Source organism: Ptychodera flava, chromosome 14 (genome assembly GCF_041260155.1).
Source record: "Ptychodera flava strain L36383 chromosome 14, AS_Pfla_20210202, whole genome shotgun sequence".
Taxonomy (NCBI): domain Eukaryota; kingdom Metazoa; phylum Hemichordata; class Enteropneusta; family Ptychoderidae; genus Ptychodera; species Ptychodera flava.
In genome coordinates, this window is record NC_091941.1 from 23,752,344 (window position 1) to 23,767,335 (window position 14,992).

Genomic DNA, 14,992 nt, shown 5'->3' on the forward strand with positions numbered 1-14,992 from the left:
AATTCCACCGGGCTCAATGGAGAAATCGGATCCTTGTGTCCACATTGCCTGTCACTCTGATTGTTCCTGAACGGCCGTGAACTCCCAATATTACCCTTTTCATGTTTTGATCGTTGGGGGCGCCATTCACGTCAGGTCTGGGTAACTAGTAGTCGATTGAAAGGTGCCAGCTACATGACACCTGTCACAATGCTACACTCTCTTACAATACACAAACACACAACTGCAATCAGGTCTGGCGGAAAAGCATATATCCACTTTGTAAGCAGGTAGGTAGTTAAATCATCTGATTAAATGAAAACTTTTTTCAAAAACACCAGTTCAAGGACATGGTGTTCTCAGGGTACAAACCTGTTATACACTCCTGACCTTGAATTACCAGTCAAGTACATCTGCCACATTAAAACATACGATCAAAATGATAAAATGCACATTCCTATGCCAAGATTTCCTTACCACAATTGTGGCTGAAAAAAAATCTTTCTTCCAAATAACAACACTTACAAACGCAATTTTTTTTTACTGTCAGTCTTGCGACTGAAGATGATTTTTATTTAATAATCCTTCTGTATGTTTCGTCACGACAACAAAAAAATCAATTGTTTTTTAAGAATGGTGTTAGCATGCATTTGGGGCAAAGACACAAAATACGACAACCTGTATGAGTCAGATGCAAAGTGACGGCGTCTCTCCGTTTACCTCTTCTTTGTCTCACATTGATTTTTTCATTGAAATTCACATTATTATCTACCTTGCTTCCGTGGTTTGGAAAGAAACCACGGTACAAGCAGAAACAAAATTTGTTTGTTTTTAAATCATCATGTCATTTGTCTATACACAGCCCATTTTTTCTCATCTACAATCCAATTGTGTTGAATTCATTCAGATTCTAGCATTATTAACATAATATTAAATCCAAGTTTCCCCCCGCTCTCTTATTTAACAGATATGCTTCCCATTTTTTTTTTTCAGGCAAAAAAAAAAAGGCGACAGGTTCAAACTGGGGGGAGAGAAAAAGTCTTTATACTGAACAGAAATATTTAAAAAGGCAAAACATTTGGAAAGAATGGCTTTCATACAACAAACACTTTGCCATATCTTAAACTGACATCAGCATTTCCATATCTAAAGTTACAAAAAAAGAAAAAAAGAAAATACATTTATTTATACACATTTACACAGTGGAAATCATATTAAAACTGGGTTACTTGCAAACCCCTTGTATTTTAGTATGACTTTTTTCAAGGTCATTTTTTTTGCACTTTTTTTTCTTTGTTAAAGAAATTTTTTTCTCTCTCTTCTTATCTCTGCTCTAATAGGTCAGTAATTGTCTTATTCTACTCTAAGAAACACAGTATTTAGTTTTCAATTGTGATCAACTTTTTTTTTCTTCTCAAAAAGCAAGTCCATGGAATCAGGAGTAAAGAGACACAGAGAGGCAGGCAGAAATGTAGTGGAACAACCCTTGCAAGGCGACAACTTCAAAAAACTGACAGCAATTTTACAAACTTCTATGTGGAAGGGTGAGAGGGTTGGGGCCCTGGGGGAGGTGGTAACTTGGATAGGTGTGTACAACTAGGTCAAAAAATCCAACCAGAAAAATAAAACTAAAAATACAAGACAGGAGATTTTTTTTTAAGAATCACAAACTGTTTAAAATCAGCTAATAAAGAAAGTTTTTGATACACAGATGGTGGGAGAAATGTGATGATATTTCAAATTCATCAATTTCTGCAGTGAACTGTCCAGTCATTTATTTATCTCAGAGCCAGCTGAATTTATTTTTTAATTCATCATCGAATCTCTGTCCCCCACCCACATGTCATCTGTTACAATTACACTCAAAGCCGTTGGCGGAATCTACCTGAGTTTTCAAAAAATGAGCTGGGCTTGTGGAAATTTTTTTTCAGTTTGCTTTTTAAGATGCATGGCTCTCTTTCAAATATTTTTTTTTTCATCTTTTTCTATCTTTCTTTCTTTCTTTGGAGTTGCAAGACCACAACACTAAGACAAGCTACCACTGGCTTGAAGTATATTATTGCTGGAGGCCACATCTGCGGAAGTATAATCGGATGAAAAAAAATCCAAAACAAAACTATGACTTAATACTCTGTCCGGCCCGCAGTAGCAATACACTATACACAATAGAAGGAACACACAGTTTTAATGTACTATTTTCTTGCACCAGCACAAAATATGCAAAGTTATTTGATTTTGGGTATTATTATTTACTTATTTTTTTCCCCATTCACAGTTTGGTTTTCATCACATTTAAACAAATTCCTGCTTTTTATATACCACGCAATTTTACAATAGTCTTCTTGACTGCAGTAATACATGTTTGTATGGTTTCTTCTGCTTTCATTTCCCCCAAATCATTTTTTGTTTTTATTTCATTTTGCATTGGCTTGCTGTGTCTTTTTGTTTGCTGTGTTGTTCATTTCAAGCTTGGAGAGCTTCTTCCAGAGCTCGTCTCTCTCCTTTTCTTTCTTCTTCTCTCTGTGTATAAGAAAAAATAGAGAAATCCCTCTTTTTTTAACAAGCCTGATTTTTTAGCAGAGTTCTGAGTCTTCACATAAAATTTACAAATGAAACAAACGCACAACAGTGTTTTTGTTGATTTTCTTCAAGTCACCCTTGATTCTAAAATTCCCAGGTCGGTGGAGTGGAACTCTTTCAAACGCTGTGGAATACTGGTATCCTCACGATTGTTAAAGGGGAAGGTTACCCAGCGATTGTGTGTTCAGCAATAAAAAATCTATGAAAAAATGGTGCGAAATCTGTCTTTGTTATTAACTTTCACTTACCGATAGCGCAATGGCACCCATTTGAAAACCATAGGTTATAGGTAGTAGTGATGTAAGAGCCCAGGACTGCACTGACACTTATATAGGTCTTCCCCATAGTCTACAGCCGAGGAAGCCCCCACAAGTGTCAGTGCAGTCCTAGGATCTTACGTCACTTCTACCTATAATTAAAGTTTTTCAAATGGGTGCCATCACGCTATCAGTAAGTGAAAATTAATAAAAAGATAGATTTCGCACCAGTTTTTCATAGATTTCTTATTGCTGAACACATAATCGCTGGGTAACCTTCCCCTTTAACAACAATCCTTTCGTTACAAAACTGACAAAGTATAAAGTCTTGTTTTCTGAGCATCTACGCTTGAACAGGCCACAGTACATGTGTCAAACCAGAGGCTGTAAACATAAGTATTGCACGATTCAAGATACTTGAATATTCAACATTGATAATGACGCATCATCATCAAATTTACATGCCTACACAATGCTTATGAATACACTGTGCACAAGTGAATAATTATGATGTCAGGCTTCGTGTACTAGAAGTCTGACCATACCGCAGACAACGTGCCACTATTGGATCAAAAGCTGGTCTATTATTTGTTCCTTTCATGCACTCACATGAAAAGGAATGCACAAAAACCATTCAAATTTTCACTATTCTGCTCAGACCATGAGAGGAAAAGTACTCACTTTTGTCTTTCTGCTTTGTAATTAGATGTGAGCTCATCGAATAGTTTACTATTCATTTCCATAAAGGTTTTCAATACATTGTAAACAAGTGCTACAATTGTCCTGCAAAGAAAATCACACAAAAAACATATTTAGTAAAATTTAAGAGACAGACCTTGAATTCAGGGGGTTGTGGAATTACTTGGAAAATGCAAATAGGACATCATAACAAGATAAACTAGACATCAATCACATGTGAACTCAATTTTGCATAAGTTTTGCTATCCTCTTTCATGGATACGCACAAAAAATTTGGCTTCTCTCAATATTTCACACAAACCAAAACTGAAAGGTCCAATTCTCCGATTAAAACTTCTTGCACGCATACTTAAACAATCAATCACCTTTCGGTTCCACATCATTTTGATAGCATATTCTTTCAACACAAAAACACATCATGAATGACCTGGGCCTTTCAAAGGTCAACCACTGGACTTCAGACAGGTCAAAGTTCAACTTACTGATTCCAGTGTTCTTTAGATATCCTGTACAGTGCAGGAAACATAACAGGCATAATGACATTTGAATTCTCTTCAATTAAACTCATTATATATTCATTATTCCAGTAGTAGAGAGCACGTTCTGCAACCTGCACAGGGTGGAAAAGAGAAGCAAAAAGCTTTAAGACAATGAAGAGTGATGGAGGTATGATCAGCCTTGCCCTCTCTAATCAATGAATAAAATGACAACAACTCAATTCACATGTAACTTATTCCCTACTCTCCACATGTCACTCACTGGTTTGATGTCCAGATGGCCAATATACTGCAGAGAGACTCCTGGCTTATAGGCTTCCATTACATTACTGTCTACTACATGTCATATTGCCTAATTCTGTGGTTAAATTGCCGTACACACTAGTCTTAAAAGCCTTCTAAGGCAGTACAGTCAAATTCACCGGCCATGTTGCCAAATTTTGTGGTCACAACGTCTTTCTTAACCTTTGAACACAGTGCCTTACACTGTGGTTGTAAAGTCCTCAAGTCAGGCAATATTGCCTCATATTTATGGTCATATCGCCTATTCAGTGTCCATTAACCCTTTAAGAGCTGTAATTTTTTCCACCAAAATTTTAGTGCAACATTTTATCAATTTTTATGAATTTTTCTGTAAGTTTTTTGATAATTTTGAACCAAATGGACATCACATTTCATCAGATACAGTTTTTTATCAAAATTTTGGCAAAAATTCGGAAAAAAACGACGGAGGTACATTTTTAAAGGCGACAAAAATTGACTTTGGTGCTCAAAAGGTTAATGCCTTACTTTCTAGTTATAACGCCTTGCACTTCAGTCATATTGCCCTATACCCTGGTCATATCACCTTACAGTTCAGGTATCACATCTCTCTCTTCCAGTTATTTTCAAGCAGAACATTTACAATCACAATTTAAAAGTTAAGTCAGACTCTCAGCAGGTATCTTACCTGGAAGTGGGGACTTGATACACATTTAGAAATTTGTCTAAACAAATGTTCTTGTATCTTGACGAATTGGGAGGGTTCAATTACATCCAGAATTTCTTCTACTTCACCTAGGTACATCACCTGCGGAGTCAAACAAACAAAGTAAATAAAGTACAACATACAACACAAACAAAGTAAACGAAGTAGAACAACCAACACAAACAAAATAAACAAACAGAGGCAAAATAAACATCTCTGTGTGGCTTGTGTGCTCTTTAAAAAAACTAGACTGCCACCACCTGGCACACTAGGTATTCTGTATCTCAACTGGTTAAACCCCTTTCACCAACAACGTTTGGCCCAAACCAATTGTGGTCAATGGTGATTGTGGACCTGTTCATAGGGAATTAGGGATGACAGGTTCACCAATCCACCATAAAAAAACTCTAGTGAGACCATATTGTTTTTTTTATGGCGCAAAGTTGGATCTCTGTTGAGAGAAACATAGGTGTGTGGGGTGGGTAAGGGTGGGTAGGGAGGTGTGTGGGGTGGGTGTGGAAGTAGTGAGAGACGAGATGTTCACTGTGTCTAGATCACTGACCGTTCATGACATCTAAATAAGCAGTGGGGGTGGTGTATGCGAGACTGCGTGTCTGCAAGTCATGATTATACACCTGATGACCAACTATGACTTCTGCTCAAGTGAAAAATTGATTTTTTTCCCTCTCTAGAGAGAAAAAAGATAACTTCTGAAAATATCACCAAGCTATTACGGTACACTGCGGTTGAGGAAGTCTTCTTTTTTCAGAGAGATAGCCAAATCCCTTATAATCTCCTCGTTCATCTGCCAGGTAAGAAATTGACCTGGGGTGTGGACTTTCTTCAGAGTGAAAATCCTTCAACATAATCTGGTATTTCGCTTCCTTTAAAGTTCACGCAGGACTCTTTCTCTACACTCAAATGTCAATGAAGGCATCAAAGTCGAATTGCATCTTGTCGTTTCTAAACTCACCAAAACTGACAGTGAGAGTACGTAGGCAGGTGCCCTTGTAATCTTGAAATTCACCTTGAGTTCCGTGCCAAATTTAGATGGCTCTCCAGGCTGCTCAATGTCTACAGGTGTTTGTGAATCACAGTTTGATGTGCTCCAATGACACCGTGGGTGTCCCATGTCATGAAAAGGTGTGATTTACAAGTTGCGATTTCATGAGGGGGAGGTTTCTCCTTGCCAGTTTAAGAACCGTTCTTGATGAAAACACAATGGTTCCGCGATCAAAAAAATTGCTGGCTGTCATTTTTGCTCATTTTAAATCATGTCGAAAAAAAGATAATGTTTTCCATGGTAATAATTTCCATGCGAAAAGTCACTTGGGTACTGTTCTTGCTCGAATTTTGGGAGTAACTCTTTCACCGACAATCCAGAAACCAACTAGATAAGACAGATGCAGTCATGATTTAACACCAAGTAATGGAGAGAGCATCTATACTTCCCCTTCAGAACACTGCGCTGACCACCAGAATACCAGCAAGTGCCACATAATTTCCCTCCTCACAAAACAACTACTACTTAAACCCACACACTGAAAGAAAAGGAGAATTTTTCCTCACTGTGAAAATGGAGCTCTGCCTGAATAAGCACTTACCTCTTTTTGACTACATGTTTTAGGCCAGAATTTTAGCAACCCCTTCACAACCTGGAAATTAAGGAATAAAGACTGTTAATTTCTCGGGGAGAAAACTTAGAAGTATAACACCCATGCTAGGGCAAATTGGCAAAGTGTACACCACTGGTCTATACATTGAGAATGTGTTTTATACAGCTCAGACTAATATACTACTAAACGACATGGCACTGTGTAGCATATTTCATACTGTCATGAGTGTTTTGCTTTACAAATACACACATGAATGATACTGCTAAGTTCCTACAGCTGTCTAGTCCTTCTTGCCTGGGACGAGCTTGATTTTCATACTGACATGGAAAAAATCTCAGGAAGGCTGAGAACTGTGTGTATTGTTCCTTTTCAATAACTGAAAAAATCTCAAGAGATCTGGAAAAACGGTGAAGTTTCTTTTCACAATAAGCTGGCATTAAACAGGATACAAGACGATGTACCTGAGGAATACTAGGCCCGATATGACATATGAAAATAATCAGGTTTTCTTGTGGGGTCTCAAAAAAGTTTTGTGAAAGCACTTGGACCCCTTAGGATTATGTTGATTTGTGAAAGCACTTGGACCCCTTAGGATTATGTTGATTTGTGAAAGTGTTCAGTGCAGGCCAAGTTTTTTTCAGTCTTATGAACAAAAACACCTACACTGGATGGTCATCCCCTTTGCAACAGCTTGTAGGAAATTATTCATAAACCCAAGCCTGAATCTCATCTACCTCGACTTGACACAAAATACAATACAACTTACTGGCTCTGTTAATGACGAATCCTTTTCTAGAAACTGGACCACGCAGTATGCAAGCTGTTGAAGGGAAGAAAAAAGAACAAGTCATCGTTGATGACACAGTCCCCACTTGTTAATGGGTACTTTGATTACATGTCCTAAGAGGATAGAGTCCTCTTCATTAATTGAGACATGCCCAAGTTTTGGCTAAGGACACGAAAAAATTGTAACAAAATGGCTGCCATGCAGCCATATTGGATCATATCAAGAAACAAATTGACATACATATGTATGACATAGGTTAATGTCCTTGTACCAACTTTGAATAAAATCGGTTAAGATATGCCTTAGAGTATTATGGCCCTCGACAGGAAAAAATCGTAATAAAATGGCCGCAACGCAGCCATATTGGATCGTATCACATAACAAATTGACATGCATATGTATGACATTAGTCAATCTCCTTGTACCAACTTTGAATAAAATCCGTTGAAACATGTCTGAGTTATTGCTCTGTACATGAAAATATCGTAATAAAATGGCTGCCTAGCGGCCATATTGGATCGTATCACATAACAAATTAATGTACATATGTAAGACATAGGTCAATGTCCTTGTACCAACTTTGAATAAAATCGGTTAAAACATGTCTGAGTTATGGCACTGTATATGAAAATATTGTAATAAAATGGCCGCCTGGCGGCCATATTGGATCGTATCACAAAACAAATCGACATGCATATCTATGACATTGGTCAATGTCCTTGTACCAACTTTGAATAAAATCAGTTGAAACATGTCTGAGTTATGGCTCTGTACATGAAAAAATCGTAATAAAATGGCCGCCTGGCAGCCATATTGGATCGTATCACAAACAAAATGACGTGCATATCTATGACATTGGTCAATGTCCTTGTACCAACTTTGAATAAAATCGGTTGCAACATGTCTGAGATCTGGCTCTGTACATGAAAAAATCGTAATAAAATGGCCGCCTGGCGGCCATATTGGATCGTATCACAAAACAAAATGACGTGCATATCTATGACATTGGTCAATGTCCTTGTACCAACTTTGAATAAAATCGGTTGAAACATGTCTGAGTTATGGCTCTGTACATGAAAAAATCGTAATAAAATGGCCGCCTGGCAGCCATATTGGATCGTATCACAAAACAAATCGACGCGCATATCTATGACATTGGTCAATGTCCTTGTACCAACTTTGAATAAAATCGGTTGAAACATGTCTGAGTTATGACTCTGTACATGAAAAAATCGTAATAAAATGGCCGCCTGGCGGCCATATTGGATCGTATCACAAAACAAATCGACGTGCATCTGTATGACATATGAAGTAATCCTTGTACAAAGTTTGAATGAAATCGCTTCTTGCATCTCTGAGATATCTGCGTGAACGGACGGACGCACGCACACACGCACGCACGCACGCACGGACGCACACACGCACGGACATGACCAAACCTATAAGTCCCCCCGGACGGTGTCCGTGGGGACTAAAAACACACACAGATGAAAAACCTTTGAAGACCTATTCATGATGTATTTGTATGAGAATAAAAATCTCTTAGCAGCCATGTTTTGATGTGATGACTTGTCTGTACTATGCCTGGACTTTGAAATGCAAGAGGAGACTATGGTAATTGTCTAAATACAGGTTTCCTTGTCAACAAGGGGTCAAAGCTGGAGGTTAAGAGTGATCTGCAAGTCGTCCCAGCATTTTTTCGTCAAAAATGGAAAGGGTTGATGATGACATTTTTGTCATGCGCCTCCAAGCAACGATTTTATTTTTGAATGTAAAAGTAAAAATAAAAGATTCAGGAAACGCAGTTTTTGCATCTTGATTGAGTTTTGAAATTACATCAGATTCTGAAAGTCAACCGTTTTATTGTCTTTCCGCAGCACTGACACTTTGATGAGACTGCGAAGACAGTCTGAAAAATTTTACACCTGTTGTGAACAAAGGTTAACAGAGCAAGATGTGAAATTTCTGCAATCATTACACCCAGGGGAAATGTACTCTTTTCACTGGTCGGTCGTTCGGTGGCAAGCTGGTGGCAGCTACCAATCAATGAGACATAAGATAAATCAACACAGGGCTGTAATGAGACGTGTCATCAAATCATACGCTGCATTTAATGTGATTTGCTTGATGGAATTATGCTGTCATTATCCTTCTCTTCAATTTTGAAACTTGTTTTCCACACAGTCTCCCCCCTCGGTGATTTTTCGATAACACGATATCCAAAACCAGTATATCATAAACGTGACATTTGCAACTCCCTGACTGTAGATGACGTGACATCTGTGTTTCACATGGCTCATGTCATGCACATTTGATAGAACACAAATCCATCAGACAGAATACCGTAAATCACTTTTCTTTGGCCATTTCTGGTTTCACACCTAAAATTACACTGCACAAAGTCAGAGTATTCGATGTGGTTATAGCCATCAACAACTACAACCTGACTCATTTTCAAACATTCTTAAATAAACACCGATAATCACATTTAAAGACTGTCTTGTGATTGTGCACTTAATTATCTTTCATCCATGTTAGAGTAGCAGATACAACCACGGGTATCACTTCCTTCAAGCAGTTAAAATAAATTCCAGGTAATGGTTATTTCCCCAGAATAATTTTTCTCAGCAGTCTAGACATCACCCCAGTGACACCCACCATGGAGTAATACGTGTGAAAAATACTTGACATCACAAATGCTGGCTGCAGCTCTCATGGAGCTAAAATTTCGCTGTGGTCCATTTAGATCAGAACCAAGCGATTCATTTCAATGACGAAATCTGCAACAAACTCGACGGCACTCGTGCCGCGGAGTAATTGCTGGGCTAATCACTAGTAATGATTCTCGACGTCACACTGCTGCAAATTTTTTTTTGTGCTTGCTTTATTACTTGTCGATGGAGAAACTAGAAACATGAAATGAGGCCATCTAAGTGCATTTACCCCGCGGGGTTAACTGTTGCCGAGTCAATAAACTGAATACACTGATGGAATAGAACAGTAAAAGGTAACAGCTCAATTTTGTTATTTGCTTTTTTTATTTTTCATATTAAGTAGTGAGCCCTGATATTCTATTTTTTAGGATATTTTGTAGCGGTACCTATATCTTTACTTCCAAAACTGATTAAAAGTCACTTCACTGCAACCTGTTGGTTGTCTTTAACACAGATCCCTACCCTGCTTCATGTATCACTCCATATATAACCCTCACAGGCTGACACCCCATAACTTGGCGCCATACGGGTTTCACAAAGCTTTTTTTTGTTGAGGTCATGTCTCAAAGAAAGCAGGCACATAAATAATTGATGTCTGAGACCGATTGACAGAAGTATATTGAAAAGATGGTTATCTCTTCAGTGTAACGTTGTATACTGATAGCTTACACCTGGTCTGACTGAAAACACCCAGCACGGCTAATGCCTCAAGGCCTTGCTTGATTGAAAGAAAGATTACACTACATCCGAATCTAGGACTGCATCAAGCTCACCATGAACACAGAAAACATGCCGGGCGATTCACATGGGCAGAGTGTACGACAGTGTGCACCTATAGATGAGGTAAAATGCGCCTCAGGCGGCCGGGGATTGTTGGACTCTAATAAAAAAATTACCAATCTTCTCTGACACAGAGCTTGTGTGGACTCATTCAAAAGCTGCATGGAAAATTACTTTCTCACTGTCTTGCTGTTGAGTTACCCTAAAATGTAATTTTTTTCCTCACATATGTAATACATAGAATGGTAGCAATTTTGAATCTTACATAAAATATCAGAAAATTTGTAGTTCAAAATTGTTACTAATTATTCCAAATTTGTACTTCTTGAAAGAGACTATAATTTCCCTGAGCAAAATATGAGCAGGAGTTATTTTTTTTTAATTTTCCAGATATATGCTATGTTATAACTCAACTAACAGAGCAATACAAAGCAGTTATTTGTAAAGACTTCACACGCACATGCACACACAGACACACACACAGACACAAACAGACACAAACAGACACACACAATTACACACACACACACAAACACACACACACACCAGGGAAAGCTCACCTGTGCATGGTAGAGACTCAGACACTTGACTTTGTGTAGCGGAATCAGTACTTTGATTAAGAACTGTTTGTGTTCTGCCTTCAACGGCAGGGCAAAACCATTAATGATACTGAAAGAGACAAAAAATGAACACTGTCGTATTTACCTGACTTAGAAAATGGCTACCGGATTACAGATTTTGCATATCAGCAATGTAATAAAAATCTGCATTGTATTTTTCCCATACTGTGGTTCCACAGAGTCATTCAAAAGAGAATCTTTATGGAAGAGATCAAGATCTCTGAATAACAGCCCTAGAAATGTTTCAAATCACTGTGCTAGGATATGAACACTTTTCATCACACGGACAGTACTCTTGTAAAAGTATTTTCTTTGATCAAACTAAAATACAAGTCTGTTTGCTGCCGTATCAAGGAACCACTAACAGAGAGTTATAAAGCAGGATATAAAATGAAAAACTTTACTATTACTTGTTGTAGGACACACACTTACCTTCCCAGAATCTCTAGGAGTTCCCCAACCCCATTGAAATGCTCTGTCTCATATATAAACCTGAAGGAGAAAAAAAAGAAAGAAAAAAAAATGGAAACAAAATCAGTTTGGGGGATCGAGTAACATGGTCGGGAGTTATTGCACTCAGAGTGTCAGTTTTCATGAAGTTGTGACTTTTACGTTGACTTCACTTATCCAAGAGCTTCTACTGAATAAAACATGACAGCCTGAAGGACACTGTGACATTTCCTCAGTGTTTTTTCATATTTATGTCACACTATCCATTCCTTCACACACACGCTTTGGGCTCACGTTTCTCTCATCAATTGCTGCACGTTCTGGGCACAGATCAATGGCTTTCTAGGAAAAGTAAACGAAGTGTTTTCAACAGGCTTTGGGCCTGAAGCAACATTTCCTTACTACATGCTTCTCAACATGTGAAAAAAAACTGAGAAGTATCTGATTCTTAAAGTAGGTACATGCACATAATGTTACAAATATACTTTGTATTTACCTGGAGGACAGTAAATCACACTTTAAATAAATTTCAATTTTAATTATTCAAAGCTTGAATACATAATTGCAATCGTGTTTTCATTTCACATAATAGCTTGCTCGTCCATCTCGGTTGCCTTCACAGAATACAACCCCACCCCCCACCCCCACCATACCCCAAACCCCTGGTACTCCATGCTGTACTTGATTTGGACAGATCTGATCTCCATTTCCTTTTGATCATGGAATGGAGAAATCTGCCGTGTCAGCACAACCCAGGACCCATGCAAGTGCATACTCAAACTACTGCACCTGTGCAAATGCCATGTCTACAAGAAGCAACATGTAACTGTAGACAAAACAGCATACTCCCGTCGGCAGAATGGACTGCAAGCTCGATTATAGTACAGACCTAGTCAGTCTTTCAGTAAAAGCCCTCTTTTTCTGGGGTCTATGATTTCAGTAGCAAAAGATTTCAATTTCACATACCCTGGATAAGTGACAAATACCGGCTTACAGAAACACAACAGATGTTTGTACTTGTATTTTATCAGATTAAGACAAATAGCCCAAATTGTTATATTTTTCAACAAAGCTAACACAGAGATGCCATAGAACTATGTAGCTTCAGGTTCCAAGATAAGAAATTGACCTTTTTAAGCTAACTATTCTCTAGTGATTAATAAGCTCAAAACCCCCGTAAATTATATATTTTCGGAAAGCCTAGATATAGGGGAACATTTTGGTTACCATAGTGTCACCGCTGTTTGCATAACTATCACGTGACAGGTAATGTGCATAACCTTTCAAAAATCGGTTTTCCCTATGTTTTGTTTCAATGCTTTGAATAATAACGCTGAAATTTTTGTGAGTGCAAGCTGTCATAGCGATCTTCTAAAGTGTGTCTCAGAATTTTTTTAAACCTTCTAAAACAATTTTTATGCCAGAAAAACTTCCAGAGCGGTTAATTTAATGCCAGTCGATTTCTTTAAATTGTGCTCAAAAAAAACTAAGCAAGATATAAAAATAGCGTCAATGACACTGTAGCTCCCATCCTGGACTATTTAGTGTTTGTTCTCTGGTCAGATATTTGAACATGTGTGAAAGGGATAAAGTGCATGAAGTGAAAATACTTAAATGAAATGTACTGGAGACAGTGAAATATGTTTAATGTAATTATTCAGAATATAAAATGGAAAAAATACAGAATTAGATATATCGAATACTGTGATACAACCATTAACTCAACAAGTCATTTACAATGACATAGTCCCCACTTGTAATAGGAGTATTAGTCTTGATGGGCAGGAAAATGTGGTCATTAAGAAGTATCACTGGAGTGTATATGTTGAGATCTATGGGCACATAGGTCTATGTCGTTGTTCCCAATTTGAAACACATGAGGCATGTCTAAGTTATGGTTCTAAATCGGGAAAAAGATCAGACCTCTAGCAGTATTGGCCAGCCAAGAAATACATATGCGCATTATAAATGAGTACAAGATGTGACATCTTAAGGTCTAATATCCTATCAAAATTGGAGGGTATAGAACTTGTGGTTATTGAAATATGCATATATATGTATAATCAAGGTCAAAGGTCATCGAGGTCACATGACATTTTGAACAAAAAAATTATATTGCTAATTAATCCCTATATGCCAAAAAGAAGTATCACTGGAGTGTATATGTTGAGATCTATGGGCACATAGGTCTATGTCGTTGTTCCCAATTTGAAACACATGAGGCATGTCTAAGTTATGGTTCTAAATCGGGAAAAAAGATCAGACCTCTAGCAGTATTGGCCAGCCAAGAAATACATATGCGCATTATAAATGAGGTACAAGATGTGACATCTTAAGGTCTAATATCCTATCAAAATTGGAGGGTATAGAACTTGTGGTTACTGAAATATGCATATATATGTATAATCAAGGTCAAAGGTCATCGAGGTCACATGACATTTTGAAAAAAAAAATTATATTGCTAATTAATCCCTATATGCCAAAAAATCAGATCTCTAGCTCTATTCGCTTGCCCAGAATTAGATGTGTACATAATTAATGAGGTAAAGCGTGTGTTGTCATAAGGTCTCCCATCCTACTAAATACAAAGGACATAGCACTTATGGTTACTTATTTATTGACATAAACATATATTTTAGGTAAAAGGTCATCGAGGTCACATGACATTTGGTCAAAAAATTTCTCTCCTATAGTTATATCCCTATATACCAAAAATCAGACATCCAGCTCTATCGGCTCGCTCAGAATGAGATATGTGCATAATTATTGAGGTACAGTATGTGGCGTCATAAGGTGTCCAAACATACCAAACATGAAGGGTGTAGCACTTGTGGTTACCGAGTTATGGAAAAATATGTATATTTGAGGTCAAAGGTCACCGAGGTCACGTGATATTTTGTCAAAAAAATTGTTTTGCTAAGTTATCCCTATATACCAAAAATCAGACCTCTAGCTCTATTGGCTCGCTCAAAATTAGATATGTGCATAATTAATGAGGTACAACATGTGGCGTCATAAGGTGTCCCATCATACCATACATGAAGGG

The 14,992-nt window shown here is 37.7% G+C and overlaps 1 protein-coding gene across 1 annotated transcript in view; it reads right to left on the minus strand.

Moving 5' to 3' along the window:
• Positions 1-1,296: 1,296 nt before the first annotated feature.
• Positions 1,297-14,992, minus strand: part of LOC139149841 (serine/threonine-protein phosphatase 2A 56 kDa regulatory subunit epsilon isoform-like) — a 76,517-nt gene continuing 62,821 nt past the window's right edge. Inside the window, exons 6-13 of the mRNA XM_070721842.1 lie at positions 11,929-11,988; positions 11,437-11,545; positions 7,362-7,415; positions 6,584-6,634; positions 4,962-5,081; positions 3,998-4,125; positions 3,498-3,599; positions 1,297-2,499 (exon numbers count right to left, since the gene is read on the minus strand). Coding sequence (XP_070577943.1) covers positions 2,394-2,499; positions 3,498-3,599; positions 3,998-4,125; positions 4,962-5,081; positions 6,584-6,634; positions 7,362-7,415; positions 11,437-11,545; positions 11,929-11,988 — 730 coding nt within the window. The 3' untranslated portion in view covers positions 1,297-2,393. The remainder of the gene's footprint in view (positions 2,500-3,497; positions 3,600-3,997; positions 4,126-4,961; positions 5,082-6,583; positions 6,635-7,361; positions 7,416-11,436; positions 11,546-11,928; positions 11,989-14,992) is intronic.